Source organism: Megascapheus bottae, chromosome 27, assembly GCF_031878675.1.
Source record: "Megascapheus bottae isolate mThoBot1 chromosome 27, mThoBot2.hap1, whole genome shotgun sequence".
Taxonomy (NCBI): domain Eukaryota; kingdom Metazoa; phylum Chordata; class Mammalia; order Rodentia; family Geomyidae; genus Megascapheus; species Megascapheus bottae.
Genome location: NC_143535.1, coordinates 5,859,809 through 5,880,525, shown reverse-complemented (window position 1 = coordinate 5,880,525; position 20,717 = coordinate 5,859,809). Strand labels below are relative to the sequence as shown.

Below are 20,717 nucleotides of genomic sequence, written 5' to 3'. Positions count from 1 at the left end.
CAAAGCGACTTGTACAAATTCTCACAGAGCTGGAATTGGAACCCAGTTTTCTGCCCCTAGGTTTAGTCTCCTAGGTTGTGTATGGAATCTTCTTTCTAAGCCATAAACAGGTTGTACAGAAGCAAGGGTAAATCACTGAAATCACAGAAACAAGTCGACAGGAGTATTCAGTGAATCGCCACCCCACAGATCAGAGTAAATGGGTGCCACATGCTATTTCTCAGTGCAGCAAAGCATGAGCGTTTCAGCCTGGGATGGCCTGGACGTCCCCTCTGAGGGGACCGCGGTCCCCTCTGAGCAGCCTTCCTGCCTCCCTTCCCTTCCTGGGTGGAGGGCTGCAGGGAGGGGGTGCGGGCACACGGGGGTGGGACTCACTTTTGACGGTGAGGAACATGGCCTTGCTGATGTCGGTGCCCACGCCGTTGCTGGCCTGGCAGAGGTAGTAGCCGATGTCCTCTTCTAGAACGTGGCGGATCAGCAGCGAGCTGTTGGGCAGGATCTGGATGCGGCCGGTGAGGGGCACAGGGTGATACTGTTGGGGGTTTCCACTCCCTGGAAAGAGGCAGTGGTTAGTGGTTGGGGTGACTTCCAGGGAGAGGAAGAGAGACGTGTCTTTGGACCTCTAACTAGGAAAAGAGAAGACAGAGCCTTCAAATGGCAGCTGTCTGGTTGCAGGGGGCCAGGCCTGGGTGAGGAGACCTTTCAGGGGGGCCCTGCTGTGCCCTTTCCCCTTTCGCATCCCAAGTGTCAGGTCATAGCTCTAGGTCATAGGGCCAAGAAGAGGCCACGTGCACCTCTGGGATGAGATGTGGCTCCTACACAGCCCCAGGACCCCAGAGAAGACATGTATTGAGGGTCTGGGACCCCAGGCGGGCTGGGCACAGTGGATGGACACTCAGGTTTAGGGTGGAAGGGGGAGACCAAGCCTATGGTGCTTTTAGGCCCAAAGCTAGGATTTCCCCGGGCACACAGAGAGACCCCGGTGCCCCCAGCAGTGCACCCTCCCGCCTCGCCCGTCTCAGAGCCGTCGCTGGCTGGGGCTCACCCTTGGCGTGCTTCCACATGACCTTGGGTGGGGGGTAGCCGTCCACTGAGCAGTTGAGTACCCCAGCTTTGCCGTAGATGCCATCCTGGTTGTTGGGCTGCACCACGAATCGAGGAGGCACTGCCGAAAGAGGAGAGGGAGGAAGAAACTGATCACCTGTCTCTCCTGGGCCTCCCTGGGCCGGGGGCACCTTCTGCCCAGTGTCACTCCCTGTTGACACCCTGGGGGCAGGCCGCTGACACACAGGGGGCTGCGAGTCCCGAGCGCCATCCTGACTCCTCCATTCTGAGACTCAGTTTCCTGTCCCAGGGGAGAAGAGGCTTAGATCACTCCTTTTTTGTTTGAATTCAGGGCTTCATACTTGCTAGGCTGGTGGTTTACCACGGAGCCATACCTCCAGTTCTGTTTCTTTGCAGGTTCTTTTGGAGATGGGATCTTGCTTCCTGCCTGCTGTGTGCACGCCTGTGCCAGGAGCCATCTACTTTTAGGCACTGCCACCCCTAGCTCTCCTTCATGGAGATGGAGTTTCCTGGACTTCTCTGCTCAGGTGGCCTGGAACCATGATCTTTCTAGGCTCTCGGCCTCCCACATAGCATGGCACGCCGGGTACACGCGACTGTGCCCAACTATGGGCTGGCCTTGAAACTGTGATTCTCCCAATCCCCAGCCTTTCAGGAATCTTGGGTTCCAGGCACAAGCCACTGGCATCCCACTGCATCCCTAAGTGCCAACCTCCTAGGAGCCTGCCATTCAAATACTCAGGGGAAATGTCCCCCACTGCTCAGGCACTCACCACGCACGATGAGCTGGCGCTCCCTGCTCACGGTGGCCGCCGCGTTGCTGGCGATGCATGTGTAGTTGCCGTTGTGCTTGAGGGAGACGCTGGAGATCTGCAGGGAACTCATGAATTCTTTACTCTCGATGGTCACGCCCGAGCCGGAGATGATCACCTGCCCGTCCTTCCTCCACGTGATGCGGATGGGCATGTCCCCCGAGGACACCACGCAGGGGATGTAGAGCAGCTGGCCGATGGAGGCGGGCGGGAACTCGAAGGGCTGGATCAGAGGGGGCACTGGGACCGCAAAGGGATGATGCCATCAGGCCCAGCCTGGTCGGCTAGCTGCCTGGCCCAGGGGCTCCGGGTCAGGCATGGATAGAGAGCTCACCCTCCCCCGGGCTCTGGTGCTTTCTTCTCCGCAGCCATGTAGAATCTCTTGGGAGTGCTTGGCTTTCCTCTCCACCCAGGTCTGGACCTACTAGCTCTTGTCCATGGTCTTGGCTTTCCTGCATTCACTCTGACCTTCAGAGGTGTCTTTGACTGTGACTCCCTTGTCTCCTGACTCTCTGCTCAGCTTGTGCCTATGTGTCCATCTCAGGGGCGTATCTCCAGCCTTCTGTGGCCTAGGATGGGCTAGAGATGGGGTGTCCAGATGGCAGATGAGGACCCATCGCTGCTTTTCCTGAACCAGGCTGCCACCACCTTCCCTGGGTGTGCAACCTGAGGGCAGGCTAGCAGCTTCCTGCAACGACTACAACCACTGGGACATGAGCTTGAACCTGGTCCACAGATGAGAAGCTGGAGGCTTGGCACTGACCCCGAGCACAAACGGGATCTGAACCCGCACCTGTCGTCTCTCCAAGCCCAAGCGCTCTTCCTGCTTGGCTGCCCCCGGGAAAGCCCCCAGATGCCCAGATCATCCATCCCTGTCATCTCCTAAGTGGGTTGCCAGGGTGGCAGGAAATTTCTGAGCAGGGCTCTTGTCCTCTTCAAGAGAGCCACTCGGTGACGGAGGCTCCCGAGGCAGATCCCTGTGTGTGTGGCCTCCGCCCCACTGCCTGTCTCTCAGTCCCTGAAGGGCCTGTCTGGAGCCCGAGTGGCTGGGAGATGAATCCTCCTTTCTTGGCTCTGGCTAGAGCATCAGCCATTATCTTTATGATAACTCAATTAGGCCGTAGCGACTTCCCCCAGCAAGTGGGGGGCGGGGGAGAAGAGAGTGAAGGAGACAGACAATTAGCTTAACAAGGACGAGCACCCAGTAGATGAGATCTCCTTTCTGCAGTCAAATAATTAAATTACAAGGCTGACCCCAGACCTCTGGCCTTCCCTGGGCTTCCAGCCCATATTTCCTTGGAAGCTTTCTATTCTCCACGGTAGGACTCCCACCCCACCCCTCACGGTAGCCATGGGAGGGCCTGGCCTGTGGGGAGGAGGTGATCCCAGCACCCACACACTTCCAGAGCTCAATGGGAGGCTTTCCCTGGGGGGGGGGGAGAGGCTGGGTGTGGATGTAGAAAACCCTTTAGTAGGGGTATGGCGTAAATGGCAGAGCCCCTGCCTAACTGGACCTTGAGTTCTAACCAGTATTTCCAAAATGAAGAAGGTGTTCACCGGGTGTTTGTAGTAGTAAAGAGCCAGACAAGGAGCTGGACACATGGGTGAGGCAGAATGTGGATAGTGAATCCGGGGATGTGGCCGGGTGAGTGTGGGCAGCAAGCCCCGGGGATGAGGCTGGGTGAGTGTGAACAGTGAGCCCCAGGGCTGTGACCAGGTAAGTGAGGATGGAGAACCCGGGGGAGCAGAGGAACACGAGGCGGGAGAGTTAGTTCAGGCAGGGGAAGATTCTCTTGCAGTACGATGGGATTTTGATAATGGAACAAGTTACTAAAGCAGGTTAATTCATTAATTAACCAATTCATCTAATATTTATGAAACGTGGGCTCTGTGAAGGCACGTGGGCTGGGAAAGCAGAAACTTGCTGGAATGCCAGACGGAGTCTGGGAGGGGAGGTCAGGGGCCTCCTGGCTCAGTGCAGAGGGCGGCTCCTTGGGGTGACCACGGTCTCGTGGACCACAGGGAACTGGACACAAATGCTTACAAAATATACACGGGGTGCAGGAGAGGCAAAGGGGCCCAGTCCCCAGAGCTATCATTCTCTGCAGCAGTGACTTGCATGGGCACCCAAGGGGCACTGAAGAACAGAGGGCAGCACCTGTGCTGGGCGTGATATGTTCCATCAGGCTGACCTGAGGTCCCTGGAGTGCTGTTGTTCCCCGGGAAGGTGATGGAAGCCCAGATACTCACAGAGACCCTGCCCCAGGCTCCCCTCCACCACGGCGGATATGGGGCTGACAACGTCCAAGGAGGAGCTGTGGTTACAATACAAGGGTCACGTGGAATTAGAGGTGGCTGAGGAGCCACGCAGCTGGGGCCATCAGTGTGGTATCTGGCTACCATAAAGCTTTTATAGTCACTTGTTTGGGAGTGTCACGCAGGGCTGACCACCAAGCCCGGCCCATCAACGCTTTATGGGGTCTCTCATCATCTGTCTTCAAGGCTGAGCCTTTTTATTTACTGCACCTGTTACCAGAGTGTGCACCATGGAGAGCTGGGGTGTCTCTGTCCGTGAAGCATGGAAGCTGTGGCCTGGAGCCTTGAGTTCCCCAGCAAGGGACCCTGGGGCAAAGGGCCTTCGCCCCACCACCCTGCCTCTGCCTCTGGGCCCCCGTTTTCTCATCTGTAACACGGAGAGGTGAGACCAGTCCACCCCCAGATGGGCTCTCCAATTCGAATAAGTTTCCTCTTTGAGGAATGACCACCATGTCACATTTTACTGTAATCCTCTCCTCTCAGGAAAGCCTTTCCTGACCACCATCTTGGAATCTTGAGCCCAGGCCTCCTCTCCTTGAAGGGCTCTAACACAGTGTTCCCGGAGGGCAGGGGGCACAGCTGTACTGACAGAACCTCAGCAGTGCCTGGAATGGAGTGGGGCTGCAGTGTCACGGAACCGCGAGCCAAGCCTGCCAGCCACATTCATACCACCATCGTCAGCAGCCGCCCATCTGTCCCGGAAGGAGATTGCTGGCTTCTGGGTTTCTAAAGCAAGAATGGTTGCTGGCATTAGCAGCTTTCTCAGCCTCCCTCCCTCCAAGGGCAATTAGGTGCCAGCCTTCTATGAACAGTGCCGCCTGCCTGTGGATGCCTGTATGGCACCTCCCAAAGGCATTTCAGCCAATAGCAGGTATTCGGATGGGCAGCTGGCTCTGTCTTAGGTTTATGGTCACCGGGAGCCCCCATCCCTTAACTGGGGGTAGGACCACAGGCTCCTAGGACGATGGCAGGATTGAATAGGGCCTTAACTGAAGTTGTGTGTTATTAAGTGGGGGGAAGTGTGTGTGTTGGGGTGTGTACGGGGGGGGTATGGGCATTAAGGGTTAAGGATGTCTGGTGGGGGCAGTGAGGCGTTCTTGTCTGCCTGCTCCCCATGGGTCCTGCCACTACCTCCCAGGTCTGGCCTCACTGCGAACAGGCAGGAGGCAACTCATGCCTGTGCACGCACACACACACACACACACACACACACACACACACACACACACGCACAGGTCTGCACCCGTGTGTGCATGCATGGGCAGGGGTGTTCTGATCTTTCTGGCTCATTGTTTGGAAAATTCATTTGAAGACAAGCAGTTCTAGAAGGAATGGAATCAGTCGTTGCTTTCCAGATCACGGAACAGCATAGATTCTTGCCTGCCCCCCCTTCCCTGGCCTGGCCCAGCAGCCCTTAGCCCTGCAGAGAATTGGGGGTGGGCTGGAAGGTTTTAATTTTATCTCAAGCGTCTGAGGTCCTGTCTGACTCCACCGCACCCTTTCCTGTGCTCTTTATGCCGCTGCTCTTGCACGATGCATTCTCAGCCTGCAGTAGCAGTGGTATGCACCCATCCCTTCTTCCCTGGCGTCAGGGCCCATTGCCATGCCCAGGGTGCATCTCCCCCCCCCCCCCCCGCCCCTGGTAGTTCTTGGAAGAGCACTGCTGCTAATCAAGCTGTGTGATCATAATCAGCTTTGATGGGTTCTTCTGCAAAAGTGCATTCTAATGAGGTGAGGGAGCAGAGTCCCGCAAGAAGGCGGGGATGAGGGACCCTGGCTTTTGGAGGGGTAGAGGCGGGGCCTCTGGCCTTCCCATGAAGGCTGTGGGCTTAAGAGGAGGCAGGTGGCCTGGTTCCTCCTGGGCTGGATTTCAGGCTCTGATGGAGAAAGGGGGAGGGCACAGGAGCTCTCTTCTTCACTCTCACCCCCCCCCCCCCCGCCACTGGGGAGACTTGTCACTCAGTACTATCACAACAGGCTGGGCGAGTCGCTGAGACGGAATGCATCAGATTCAATTCATTAGGACTGATCGTTCCCTGAATGGGGCTGAATAATTGATGAGCAGAGCAGCTTTCAGGATGTTCTGAGTACTTTAAGGCTCGCTGGAGTCCTGTTATTATTTATTTATTTATTTCCACCAATGAACCCGGCCAAATGCTTGCTGGAGCGCTTGGCACCGGGAGTGGAGCAAAGGTTAGATGTTTTAATATGTGATGTTTACACTGTAAGCTCGCGGTCCACTGCTTGTAACAGAAATGGATACAGGCGCTGTGACGCTGAGGGGGAAGGAGGGGGGAAGGGATAAGAAGGGGCAGGAAGGCTGCTCTCTACTATGCAGCCAAGTAGATTGGCCCAGGATATGGACTAGGGGTTGTGGGGTTCAATCTGGGCTGGGCAGAGAGCTGGGCCATGGTGGGGGGAGGGGGCCTTGGTGGCTGTCAGCTTGCCCGGAGTGTAGCACGGAGAAGCAGAGAGGTAGCCATTTCAGGGTATCCTATCCCCTTTCCAGACTTAAGAGGACCTGGAGCCCCTCAGCTCTCAGGGCTTTGTGGCAAGAATTCTTGCAAAGCACCCCAACCTAGTCTAACGCCTCAGATTTAGTTCAACAAGCACACCGTGTCTGGCACACCATGACAGGTGGCAGGCACACGGAGAGGCATGTGACATGGCCCTGAGTACTGTGGAGAGAGAGAGAGAGAGAGAGAGAGAGACAGAGAGACAGAGAGACAGAGAGACAGACAGAGACAGAGAGACAGACAGAGACAGAGAGACAGAGACAGAGAGAGAAACAGAGAGAGAGACAGAGAGGACAAGGAGCCATTTTTTTTGTTTTTGTTTTGGTGGTATTGGAGTTTTGAGCTCAGGTCCTTGCTGGGGTCCTACTATTTGATTCATGCCTGCAGCTTTGCTTTGTTTACTGGTTATTTAGGAGATGGAGTCTTACAGAGTTTTCTGCCAGGGCTGGCTTTGAACCACAATCTTGCAGCTCTCAGTCTCCCGAGTAGCTAGGACTACAGGTGTGAGCTGCTGGTACAAGGCTCACAAAGAGTTCTTGGATTTTGCTGTCTTTCCCTCCCCCACCCCCCATGGCTCTTCCTCATCACCCGCTTGAAGGGCCCAAACCAAACACAACATCTGTCCCCACACCATTTCCTTGCCCTCCAGTTTCCTCTTCTATCTACGATATCACCATTCTGTCTTGCTTATTGCCTCAGAGAAAAGAAGGCATCAGGTCTGAGACGCATGGGTTTCCCCTTTTTTGGTCTTCATCCAAAAGGACCCTCACCTTTTCTTCCTTCCCATGCTAGCTCCTGGTTAACACCTTCCTTCTCATCTCGTGTGGTCAGGCCCCCAGCCACAAGAAGCCCTTCTCGAATACACTGTCTGGGTCTGCTCCAGTCCTATCACTTTTAAAGAACGGACCTGGGGCTTCACACAACCTTGTAACCCCAGGATTGAGGGTACCATTTACTTGCTCACCCCCCCCCCCCACTTGCCCATTCGTGTTCATTCATTTCATCCACCAGGCAGACATACGGCCTTCTACGAGGTGAGCATGAGGGGTTGGTGGGCGGGGCAGGCATGCTTTCTGGGTCTCGAGTGGCACTAGCAGATGGTAGGTCCTTCCCTACTCTGCCCTCAAGCCAGAGATGGTCACTTTATGCCCAGGAGAGAGACAGGTGGCCTGCATATACTCCCTCTCCTCTGGCTCCCTGCTGCTGCTGATCTGTGAGGGGCCCTGCTGAGTTCTTCATGGCTCCATCCCCACATCAGGGGCTGAGGACAACATGCCACCCCAACCTCGGCCTCTTGCCCAGAAATTTTCTCATTGTACCCGAGGGCTGTGTCCCCGTGGGGGGGTGGGGGGGTGGTGGTCATATCTGAGGTAGGGCTACTTTGGGCTTTCTTATGCCCACTCACAGTCTTCCATCCTGTCCCCTTTCTTCTCTTCTGCCTTCCACCCAGTGTGGCGGGCTGGAGAAGAACACGGACAGCGGGAGAGGCCAGGGGGCAGTGGTGTAGCTGGGGAGGGGCCTACCTTTGACAGCCACGTGGACAGTCTGGCTGATGGAGAGCTGGGGCTGGATGAGCACGCTGCACAGGTACTCCCCTTCGTCCATGCCCTTCTGCACGTCCGTCAGCTTCAGGGTTCCGTTCTCGAACACCACCTGGCGGTGGTTGTCAGGCAGCAGCAAGGCGTCCTTGTACCACTTGATGGAGTAGTAGGGGTAGCCGATGACCCTGCAGTTGATGAGGGTGTCTCGCCCAGCCACTGCTGTGATGTTCTTCATCGCCCGGATGCTGGGGGGCCCTGAAGAGTCGGGAGGGAGGAGACAGAGAGGAGGGGCAAGCGGTGTTGTCAGCCAGAGCCTGCTAGCTGCCATCTTGGGGTGCTCTTCTCAGTTGCTTGGCCTCTGAGATTTCTGGGGAGGGGGTGGTGGGGGTGTGGAGTGGACACTGGGTTGGGGAAGACAGAGGCCTTTCTGAGAGGTCACTCTGGTCTCCCTAGACTCTAGAAGAATAGCACTGTGCATATCTCCAGCAATAATCCATGTGCTAGGGGGCGGGGCGCATGGCCAGTCCACAGCTTGGGAAGGCGGTGAGCGGGACTGGGGAGGGCCAGTCTTCACTTTGGGGCAGGTCAAGATTAGGGATTAAGATGGAAATGTGGCTTTGTGTTTCTATTCTACCTGTTCACACTTGTACTTACACCCCCAAAAAGCTCAGACTTGAGTGATGCCAAAGGGTGACAGGATGGCCTTCACGGGATGGCTAACCCCTGAGAAGGAGCCTCGAAGTGGGGCTCTGCTCACACTGTTGGGGGTGGCAGTGCACTGCCAACTCAGCTGGCAGATGCAGTGTGTGTGTGTGTGTGTGTGTGTGTGTGGTGGGGGGGGGGCTCAGAGGCCATTGTTGGGGAGCCCATGCAGAGAGGACCCCAAGAAGCTCTCCAGGCTCAGGTCCCCAGCAGAGTTTGAGGGGCAGGGCTAAGAGATCTGTGGGGGCCCTCTGGCTCTGTCCTCTTCCCAGTTCTGAGGAGGATGGGCAGGACATAGCCAGAGGAGAGCGGCCACCTGGCACAAGTGGACTTCACATGAGCCTCTACCTCTGGGCCCTTTTCTGCTCCTGGACCAAAGCCTCTTCCCTCTGACTCCCTGACCCCCCTCTGGGTCACTGGCAGGGTCTGATGAAGACCAGTGAGAGCCATAGAGCTGTAAAGCCTCAGAGAACATACAACGGAGGTGGTGGGGGTGGGTGATCATCTTGAAGACTCTCCCTGACTCTTGGAGGTTCCTGGCTTCCCCTAAGCCTCAGCTTTAGCCTCTTACTTGTAATGGCCGGAGCTGTGTGTGCATGTGCGTGTGTGTGTCGGGGGGGGGGGGGATGACACCCTGGTTCCTGTCTGTCTTCACTTCCTGGAGCACTTGGGGACTCAATGGGAGATGTTGGGTCACACTTGCCCTGTGCCCCTGCCCTGTGTCTGTCCTTACAAGGTCTTGGTAGGGCTTGCTAGCAGGTGGAGCGTGGTGGAGGGGCCGGGTGGGGGGGCAGGTCGGCCTGCAGGAGAGAGGCTGGGAGTGAGAATGGGATGAAGTCTACAGACACACACTCACAGATAAGAATGGATGACAGGGCTGGGGAGAGTAGAGGAAGGGCAGAGTGGGAGGGGGGGAGAGAGGAGGGAAGGGGAGACTACTAAAATCAAAATAATGCTTAATTACACGAAAGCAAACCAAAGTACTAATCACCACAAGAATCATGGTCACCACAGAGATGGAAAGGAACTCAAAAGCCTATTCTGATATTTAAATGTAGACAGGCACCTCTTACGTTTATTCGTGCCTGATATTCAGCACTGCCCACCGAGTTGCGCGCCGTGCATCGGTAAACACCCCCATCTCGGATCTGGGGGCCGGTGACGTTCATGTGGCTGATGGTGGTGCCGTCGGACATGGTGTACTGGTTGGTGCGGTGGCTTCCGTCCCTCGTGATGGACTCATCGTCCAGGGCCCAGGTGACCGTGGGGGGCGGGGCGCCCTTGGCAGCGCACATCAGGGAGAATTGTTCCCCGGGGTTGACCACCTTCTCGCTGAAGGACGAGATGATGCGGGGCGTGCCATCTGCAGGGAGCAAGGAGCCCCCTTCAGGGTCAACTGAGCCACAGAGAGACTGTCCCTCCTCTCCCCAGGCCACCACCACCCCCAGTATGGGGAGGAGGCAAAGCAGCAGCTGCAGTATCAATAAAGGACTCACTTGTCATTTGTAGTTGCATTGCCCAGGGCTGTGCGTGTGGGTTAAGACGCCTGGCCTTGGCTTCTTGTTTGTTTGCTCTCCCTTCTCTTCCCTTCCTTCCCTTCCCTTCCCTTCCTGCCTCCCTCCCTCCCTCCTTCCCCCTCCCCTCTCTCTCTCTCTCTCTCTCTCTCTCTCTCTCTCTCTCTCTCTCTCTCTCTCTCTCTCTCTCTCTCTCTCTCTTTCTCTCTCATGTGTGTGTGCCAGTATTAGGGCTTGTACTCAGGGCCTGGGCATTGTTCCTGAGCTCTTAGTTCAAGGCTAGAGCTCTACCATTTTGAGCCACAGCTCCACTTCTGGTTTTCTGGTAGTTAATTGGAGAAAAGAGTCTAATGGACCTTCCTGCTCAGGCTGGCTTTGAACCACAAACCTTAGATCTCAGCCTCTTGAGTAGCTAGGATTATAGATGCGAGCCACTGGTATCCAACTACCCTTAGCTTTTTTGCTCCAGCCAGGCACTCTACCATTAGGGCCACACCCCCACTATAGTGGTTAATTGAAGATAAGTATCATATGGAGTTTTCCAGCCTGAGATGGCTTGGAACCAAAATCCTTAGATCTCAGCCTCCAGAGGATCTAGGATTACAGGCATGACTGATAGGGAGCCTGACTGCCTCCTGGGTCTTTTCTACCTTCAACCAAATGCTAGCCTTGTCTTGGGGGTAAGAAGTTGGCTGTTTTACCTCTCAGAGTCTTCCCATCTTTTCATGATGGAAGATATAGATGCCAGTGACATTGACTGCTCCACCTTATTGTGGGGATTAAATGTATGACTGCATCTAGTGAATAAATGCTCTTACAATACACATCCTGAAACTTGAAAGGCAGCTGTGCATGAAAGAGCAATGTGTGAATGGTGCTGTGGAATTTAATCCTAGTTCTCTGTGAACTTGACCATGCCGGTGGGGTGGAGGGGGTGGTGGTGTGGTAACCCTATTATCAGAAGGCCTTAAATTTGAAGATGAAAACCCAAGTCTCCCAGTGACAGTGCAGGTAAGAGTCTGGCCTGGTGTTAAACCTTGGCTTTACTGAATAACCTTGCAGGAGACAATTAACATTACATACCCTATTTGCATTCTAGTGTGTATGGGGGAAGTAATTAATTATTAACCCAGGTCATCCTTTCACATCAGATTATTGTAAATGATTAAAAAGTCATTAAGCACAAATATGTACCATTATGAGGTGTCAATTACAAATAAGAAAAAAAAAAAACCACACATCTGGGCATAGTACATACCTATAGTCCTAGCACTTAGGAGGCCAAGGGGGGAAGACTGAAAGTTAGAGACTGGCCTGGGCTACTTGGTGAGACCCTGTCTCAAAGTAAGTAAGTAAATAAATAAATACATAATGAAAGAACTAAACAACACAATAAATAGGCATTAGATACTTTTGAAGTGAAAAACTAGATGTATAGAAAGAAACAAAGGCAAATGTAACACCACAGCATCCTGGCTAGTGTTGGGGACCAAAACGTTCATGTAATTCTGCACTCTGGCCAGCCTGCCAGCCCCTGTCCCTGCTTCTGGGGGACGCATGCAGGTAACAATTGGGGAGAGCCTGGTACCCGGCAGGACCTTGGCATGGCAAGAGGGGAAGGTGTTGCCATTTGACCTTTGGCCCCTCTTCTGCTTCCTCCCCTAGCTTTCCAAGTGCCTCATTTTCCTGCTCTGCCCACACACTGTGCCCCATCTCCCTGCATCCCCTAGAGCCCAAGTAACTCCACCCATGGTTGGGGACTCAGGTGGCCTGCTCTCCAACCCAAGGGTAGGTCAGGTGGCCTTCGGGAATGAAGGGCCTGTGCTGGGATGCTGTTCTTACTTGTAGGGAGGAGACCCAGGGTAGGGGGAAAGGGCAAGGGTGAGGGGCAGAGACCTAGGACCGGGATGGGGGAGTGTGTGAGGATGTAGGGCAGAGCTGATGTCACTGGAGGTCCAGTTCTGCGTGCCCCTGCCATGTCGTGAGGCCTGGGGCTGTGGCCTTCCTTGCATCTGATATCCTTTGGCATCTTTTTGGCCCTTGGAAGGCACTGGTCTGTGGTTTGTTGTTGTTGTTTTAGTAGGAAGAAGACACCTAAACTTGTTGGTAAGTTGCCCCTTGGTGCCTGTGGGCTGGAGGGGCCTCTCCTACCTGTCCACAGCAAACTGGTGCTGGGACTCAGGGCCTGGTGAAAGGAGTGCCCGCTGGGCTTGAGTTCCCACCCAACTTGTGCAGCAAACAGCCTGCACAAAAAGACCCCTGGCTAAGAGCCAGGGGGAAGGAGGTCTAGTTGAGGATGCTGAAGTCCAGAGGCTCCGATCTGGAAGACCAAGCTCTTTGAGGCTCCCAGGAAAAGCCCCCACATCTCAGAGCTCTAGTCATGTTGATAGGCAAAGCCATCATTTAGTTTGATGAGTTCACATCCCAGCCTGCCACTTGTGTGTTGGGGGGCACTGGCCAAACACGGCTTCCTCAAGCGGCAGATAGGAACGAGGATCTGTTGTCGGGGTTCTAGGGAGGCTGAGAGGAGACAGGCTGCCGGCTGGGATCGCAGGGACGCTGGGTGAGCGCGCCCTAGCCGGTGGCCATCCTGGCAGAGGAGAGGGGACCTGGCCGCTGGCTTACCCTCCAGCACAATGATGGTGAAGTCCTGGGCTGTCTGGCGCTTGCGGGTGGCAAAGCACTGATAGGCCCCCGAGTGGCTCTTCTGGGCTGAGGTGATGAGCAGGGTCTCGTTGCTGAGCCCGCGGATGGAGATGGCCTCGTCGGGCAGCACCAGCTCCGTGTTTCGGTACCAGCGGATGCTGAACTCGGGGGAGCCCGAGAGGGCGCAGGACAGGATGACCGTGCTGCCGATGCCCGTTTTCAGCTTCTTTGGTGTCAGGCTCACATGAAGGGGGTCTGGGCCGGGCCAGGCAGGGGTGACGTAAGAGAAATGGGGGTGGGAGGAAGAAGATGAGAAAAGACAGGGTGTAGTGTGGGTGTCTGGGGCTGGCTGTAGTCAGGGGGCCCAGACCTCCGTGTGGCTTGGGACAGGGGGACTCTGTTCTAGGCCTCAGTGTACCCATCTACGACAAGGAAGAGTCCAGCCGGGGACTCTGCCTAGAAACTTCCATGGTTCTCTGGCTCAAGGGATAGAGCATCTGCCTAGCAATCACAAGGCCCTGAGTTCAAACACCAGTATAAGCAATTGAAGAGCAGGATGAGCCATTGAAAGCCATGGAAGTTCTTTTTCACTTAAACCTTCCATTAAAGCCCTCCAGATCTGCAGGAATTTTGCCCTTCTGCCGGGAGAAGGGCTACACTGTCTCGAGTATCCAGTGATATGACTGGTTCCCGCCTCCCTTGGCTGGTGAGGTTCTCCACCCTGATAACTCTGCTAATTGCTAGGCATTCTTCACTCTGACCTCCAGTCACCTCTTCCAGGAATCCTTTCTGGACACCTCTGCTTGTCCCGGGCTGGATTCAGCATCCTTTTCTATGCCCCCCTGGATATAACCAATCAATGGGCACCCAGTGTTTTCTTTGCTCTTTTTCTTGCTCTTTGGATCGTGAGCCACTTGGGAGCAAAAGGACAGCCTGTGTCCCCACAGAGGCCTCAAGACAGTGACAGAAGAAAGACAGACAGGCAGTTCCCAGGAAAGGGCAGCTCCCAAGGACTCTGATTCCACCGCTCTGCCCAGAGTCTGGTGTGATAGATCAGGGTCCCTATCAATTATCATTAAACATTCGGATTTTCACCATAGTTTGAGACCATATACCTTGTCTGGGGGAACCAATAGCAACCGTGCTTTCCCTAGTGTGACACCACCACCATGAGGACACAGGATGGCGAGGGTCACCGTCTCCTGTGAGGGAGGCCATGCAGCTCATAGTCACAGTTCTTCAACCTGCCCAAAGCCATGGCTACATTTTTCTTTTGTCAGTTGTGGAGCTTGAACTCAGGGCCCTGTCTCATCTTTCTCACTCAAGGCTAGTGCTCTACCACGTTGAGCCACAGCACCACTTGCAGTTTCCTGGAGGCTCGTTGGAGAAAAGAGTGTCATGAGCTTTCCTGACTGGGCTGGCTTTGAACGGCCATCCTCGGATCTCTGCTGCCTGAGTAGCTGGGACGACAGATGTGCATTACTGGCACTCGGCTAGCTGTGAGTATTTCTAATGCCAGGATGGGAAGCTGACGGGCCTTCCCTCCACCAGGACCATCCTCCAGGGTAGGGGGGAGGGCCTCCCTTCTCACTGACCCACCGATGACCGTGAGGGTGCCCGTGGCCTCTGCCGACCCGAAGGTGTTGGTGACTTCACAGATGTAGCTGCCGCTGTCCTCCGTCCGCAGGTCACTGATGGTCAGCCCTGTAATGTGCTTGGTCCAGCGGCTGTCGGCGGGGAGGGGCCGTCCGTCCTTCAGCCAGCGGACGGCAGGGATGGGGTAGCCCGAGGCCGTGCAGGGCAGCTCCACCGTGCGGCCGGTCCACGCTTCCTGGGAGTGGAAGCCATCCAGGATGGTGGGAATGGACTCGGCAGGGTCTGGAAGAAGAGAGGGTCGGCAGTGCAAGTGAACCGTGGGTGGTGTAGAGGGCTGGGAGGGAAAGGTGGACACCCAGGGGCAGGAGCTTGCTGTCTACCGTTCCCATCGGGAGCGGGGGCCCAGCCAGTTTGGAGGGCACTTCAGGGAGAGTCCATGTGTCCTCCTGTGATCTCACGTCAGGCCCAACCCCCAGAGCCACAGCTGGGAGGGGGGCTTGAGGAACTGAGAACACGGCAGAGTTTGGGACCAGAAGAACAAGGGGAGCAGAGCTGCAAGCTGCAGAGGGAGAGGCCTCGTTCTGCCCAGGGCCTGGAAGGCAGTGACCCTGGGACATGAGACTCAGTGTCTGTCCAATTCCAGTTCTTTATCTGGGTCTCAAACTGCACTAGGAGTGCCTCTCATGCATGGAGAACAGCCTCCCCGCCCCATCCTGCCTTCTTTTGCCAGTACCCCAGAGATGCAGAGATGACTGCATGTCCCTCCAAGCCCAGAAAGATCTAGAAGTGATACCACTGCAAGACTCCTCTCTTCCTAGTAGTTTTGCTCTATGTTGTCTCTTCAAACGAGGATAAAGCCCATGTGTGGCTCTGGGCAGTGGGAGAGCCCGGGCCCTGTGCCGGGAGGAGCCTGCGCCCGAAACATGGCTGCCAGCAGCCCAGCTCTGCACAGCCCCATCCCCTCTGCACAGCCTCTGAGGCTTCCACTTTGCATCCCTCTCCCTCTCCAGAACCCAACAGGCTTCTAGGATGGGGTCTGGTCTCCATCCCGGCCTCATCCCAACAGTCTCCTCAGCTGCCTCCACATGGTAGCAAGCTAGACCACTGGGGTGTCAGGCCCACCATCTTTCACAAGCCAGCATCAATGTCCTCATCTGCATGCCCAACACCTCTGCTACCGTCACCGGACTCTATTAAATATATTTCCTTTCTTTTATTGTCAAATCTCCCCCTCCTTTTTTAAAAGAAAAAAAGGCAGTAAAAATAAAAACAGGTAATATATGCATACGGCAAAACTTCAGAAAGCATAGAAGAAGGAGCAGTGGAGGGGTCTCCCTGTGCCTCTGGCCTCAGCCTGCCAACAGCCTCCCCCTGGGTCCACCATCATCACCACCTGCCCTTCTTAGCAGCGGCAACTGCAGGCCATGTGGTCATCTTCCTGGATGACCACGGGCTCCTTGCGGCAGGGTAGAGGTGAGATCTCTTTCATGCCTGGCATGGAGCAGAGCCCCAGGCATTGGATATGCCAGCAATCTGCATTTTTCCTGCATTAAATTCCACATTTACAGAGACAGGAGGAATAAATGGAGCTGTCTAGAGTCCATGGAGGGCACAAAGAGACAAGGTCATTGAGACCAGAGAGGTACAAGGATCAGCTCAGAGTCACACAGTGGACTGGACAACTGAAATCATGTCCCTATTGAGTAGATGGTACCCATGCTGGACCCATGGAACTTGCTGGCTTTTGCTTGGAGGGTGATGGTGAGGTCTGCTAACTTGTCTTGTCCTCGGTCACCCGTGGGAGTTTGTCCTTTGGCCTCTATGGTTCATGTTCCCTGGGGAGGAGTTAGGGCAGGAGTGTCTCAGGGAAGGGGTTTTCCAGAAGACTCTCTGCTTCCTCTCCAAGGCTTTGCTGTGAGCGCTAGGAGGCCCACAAATGTGGTTTCTGCCTGGATCCTGACATGCCCTGCACCTAGAGTCTCAGGCCTCAGTGTCCAGTGTCTGCTCCACATCGCAGACATGTGCCACAGTGCTTCACAGATGAGACAGAAGGGAAGACCTGTGGGCCGATTCCCCTTCTGTGCCCACCGCACCTCTCCTCCAGATTCAGTGGCCTCTTCTCCACCCCTGTGGGACTATTTGGGATAAACAAACCCAGTGAGGGGGGGGAGGGGATTACTCAACGTGACACTTAATTGATGCAAAATACACAAATTCCGTGGCACACGGCAGAATTTACAAGCAGAGGGGCCGCCAGGGCGGTGGAGGAAGGGGGGGGGAGGAATTAATCACCGAGGCTCAGGCGTGAAATTAAATTCTGAGGGAAAGAAACCTCTTTCATTACTCCAGAGCAGAAGTAAAATGCTGTGGCGTGTATACAGGCCAGCCTGGGGGGTGGGGGAGGGTGCTGCCAGCACGGGTCTGGGCTGGGTGGTGGGGAGAGATCACAGGGTCCTTGGTGTCCCCGGAGGGCTGCTGTGACCTCTTGAAGTCTCTGTTCCAGGTCTTGTCTTGTATGAGCCTGGTGTCTGGGTCTCTGGTCCTGGCTCTTCCTCTCCAGGTGGAGTTGTTGGTCGGGGGGTGGGGGGGACTCAGAGAGCCCCTCCAGGATGCGGAGTGTGCCCGATGGGTGTGACTGAGACTAAGATTCTTCTTGCAACTGTCATCTAACTTGGAAGATGCAGCAAGGATGAATGTTGGCCCCTGTCTTGGGAATATGGCAGGACCAGGATGCCAGTTACCTGTTCCCCAGGGACCATGTGGCACCGTTAGGAGGCCCAGGCCTTGTCTTCTTCAGAACAGGACATTCTGTTACTTCCATTTGCAGATGAGGGAGGTGAGGCCCAGCGGCAGGATGCATCGAATGCCAGCAGATTCCCCTAGCTATCCATGGCGGGTGGGCAGCCAGGCCTGACTTGTAAACCCCATGAGAACCCCTCCTCCTTCTTTCCCTACTTGGTGGGCAGTGAGGAAGTGGCACAGCCGTGTTCCATTTGTGACACCTCCAGGCCATGTCCCTCTCTCCCGTCTCCCTCTTCATGCCCAGGGAACACTAGAGACTGGATCACATCAGCTGCACCTTTGCCTGGCTTCCCTGGAGCATAACCTCAACTGGAAGAGTCAGGGCTGGCTCCCCAGGGCTACCACGCCCTGCACTGCACACTCAAGGATCAGTTTCCTTTTTGTTGACCAGCAACTTCTGCATAAGCTACACTGTCCCATCCTGCCCTTTCCCATCCTCTCCTGTCCTGTCCTATCCCATCAGGCCCAGCACAGCCCCTCCCCTTCCCCTCCATGTCCCTCCCTTCTGTTCCCCCTTCCTTCCTTCCCCTCCCACCACTTTCCTTTGTCTTTGTTGTCTCTCCATTCAGCTTCCTGGCCCTGGGTTATTGTCACACTGTCTGGGTCCCTCTAGCTTGGCCTTGGGGAACCATTCCCATCTCTGCTTGCTTCTCTTTTTCAGTGTGGGCTTTCTATGTGGATCCTGGGTGGTGTAGTGCTTTCCTTTCTTTACTGCCTGTGCCCCCCCCAGCTGGTTGGGAAGGAATGAGAAGAAGGGTTGGCATATCCTCCACTTTAAAGGGGGACTCTTACTTCCCACCCCCAAAGCCAGAGGTCCATCCAGCAGACTAGAGGATGAAGGGCTTGGCTGTTATAGAAGAGAACAGTGCAGGCCTGCAGAAAGGGGCTTCTGTCCTTTTCCCACACGGTATGAGAAGCATGCAAATGAGATGCAAAACAGCACACAAACAAGTCCCTATAATTTGGAGGCAAACCACTCTGACACAACGCTTTTGGGAATCAGGCTGCAGATTCGAAAGGGGAACCACAAAAATCTATGTATAACGCGGCCCCATCTCTCCCTCCCTTCCCACTATACCACAGCGACACATTTCTGTTCCTGTTGATTAATGCCATAAATATTTACTTGGCACCTACTATGTGTTGGGCACAGGGCCAGGCATCACAGATAGGATCAATGGGAGAGCCTGGCTATTATTTTTCCAGTTTTTGCTCTTTGAGTCTTGCCCGCTCTGAGATGGGCAACCTCGCTTTTGTGTGAGTTTTGGGGGAGCCCTCTGTTGAAGGGGGAAGATCTCCTCAGCTGCAGAATGCAGAGGCAGGCAAAGCCAAAGCGTTCACCTAGCCTCTAGCCTGGCAGGATGTGGGACTTAGTGGATCTAACTTTCCCCTCAAAAAAAAAAAAAAAAAAAAGAACAAAAACAAAACCTGGTATGCACCCCGTCTGCTGGTTCTCTTTCTGGAAGCCACGCCCATCTCACCTCTTCAGAGATTTTCTAATTGTAGATCACAAATCATTAGGGGATTGCGAAATCCATTTGGTGAGTTGCAACCAACGTTTAGGAAAATCAAAGGAGGACAAAAGAGGACAGATGCTGGCGTGTTCTGTGTTAGGCCATGTCCAAACTGTTTGTATCCCTGTCTCAAACCCCTGAGTCCTCTATTCCACAGCACCAGTCTCCAAGGATGCTTCCTCCCTTCCTCCCTGCTAGAGGATAGTATGGGCACCCTGAGGCTTCCTTTCTGGGAGACGAGCAAATGGACTCTGGGGTCACAGGAATCTGAGTTTGGCCCTTCCTCCCTCCCTCCCTCTGTCTCTGTCTCTCTGGGTGTTACTAGGTTTTGAACTCAGGGTCTCACATTTACCAGGCAGGTGCATAACCAGTTGAGATACACCCACAGTCCTTTTGGCTTTACTTGTGTTTCAGAGAGTCTCAATTTTTGTTAACCCGAGCTGGCCTGGCCAGGGGTCTTCCTATCTCCATCTCCTGCAGAGCTGGGAATCAGAGGCACAAGCCACCATACCCAAGATTGAACAGAATCTGTAAAAACACCAAGAGACATGAGAGCATGCCAAAGTCCCCCCAAATCTAGACAGTGACCATATTGGTGTATCTGATTTTACCATTGCCTTCCTGGTGGGAAAAAAACAAGAGGGGGTGCCTGGCCCCCTCAGTGGATAAAAATTCACATCAGCTCTTCAGGAGGAGAAAGCCACATGTCCCCCAATTTCAACTCCTGGAAAGAATTCATCTCCAGAGGCCACAGGACCCAAACCCAAAGGGGACAGGGCCTTGCCCAGCTCATCTTCTCCAATCACTTTCTCCAAGGCATCTCTACCCCCTTGGCAGGCCTGCAGTCTGACTCACCAGTCACGGAGAGGCGGGCCCCGTTGCTCTGCCTGGTCTCCCCGCTGTACTTGTGCTTGGTGATGCAGCGGTAGGTAGAGAGAGCGTCCTCCTTCTGCACGTCTGCAATGTACAGCCCGCCGTAGGAAGTGATAAAAAACCTGTGTTCTGGAGACACAACCAGGACAGAGCCTATTACTTCTACCCCGGCTGATGGCTGTTTTCTAGGCTGGAGTTGTCACCTGAGAGAAGAGACCATGGGACCTGGAAGAAGAGACCATGGCAGTGAACCAGTGAAGGTCAAAGGTGAAGGGGCATTGGTGACAGATGAGGCTCTTCTCCACAACACAATGACCAACAGAAATGATAGTAATTGTCCCCCCACCTTTCTCTCTGCCAATACTGGGGCTTGAACTAAGGCCTGGGCACTGTCCCTGAGCCTCTTTGTGCTCAAGGCTAGCGCTCTACCACCTTGAGACACAGCATCCTGTCTGGTTTTCTGGTGGCTAATTGGAGATAAGAGTCTTAAGGGGATTCTTCTGCCAGGGCTGGCTTTGAACCATGATCCACAGATCTCAGCCTCCTAAGTAGCTAGGATTACAGGTGTGAGCCACCAGCGCTCAGCTGTCCCTGAGCTTTTTGTGTGTGTGTGTGCAAAGCTGGTCCTCAATACTACCTGAGCCACAGCTCCATTCTGGCTTTTTGTTAGCTTATTAGAGATGAAAGTCCTACCGATTTTCCTGCTCAGCTTGGCTTTGAATTGTGATCCTCAGAGCTCAGTCTCCTGAGATGCAAGGGTTACAAATGTGCTGCCTCACGTGAATTGTTCTCTTCAGGGTTTGATGTCAGGAAGCGGGGT

The 20,717-nt window shown here is 54.7% G+C and overlaps 1 protein-coding gene across 1 annotated transcript in view; it reads right to left on the bottom strand.

Moving 5' to 3' along the window:
• Dscaml1 (DS cell adhesion molecule like 1) overlaps positions 1-20,717 on the bottom strand; it is a 232,804-nt gene that overhangs the window by 51,218 nt on the left and 160,869 nt on the right. The window contains exons 4-11 of the mRNA XM_090319324.1: positions 19,880-20,026; positions 14,712-14,990; positions 13,092-13,367; positions 10,019-10,315; positions 8,233-8,505; positions 1,839-2,117; positions 1,046-1,165; positions 376-552 (exon numbers count right to left, since the gene is read on the bottom strand). Coding sequence (XP_090175450.1) covers positions 376-552; positions 1,046-1,165; positions 1,839-2,117; positions 8,233-8,505; positions 10,019-10,315; positions 13,092-13,367; positions 14,712-14,990; positions 19,880-20,026 — 1,848 coding nt within the window. The remainder of the gene's footprint in view (positions 1-375; positions 553-1,045; positions 1,166-1,838; positions 2,118-8,232; positions 8,506-10,018; positions 10,316-13,091; positions 13,368-14,711; positions 14,991-19,879; positions 20,027-20,717) is intronic.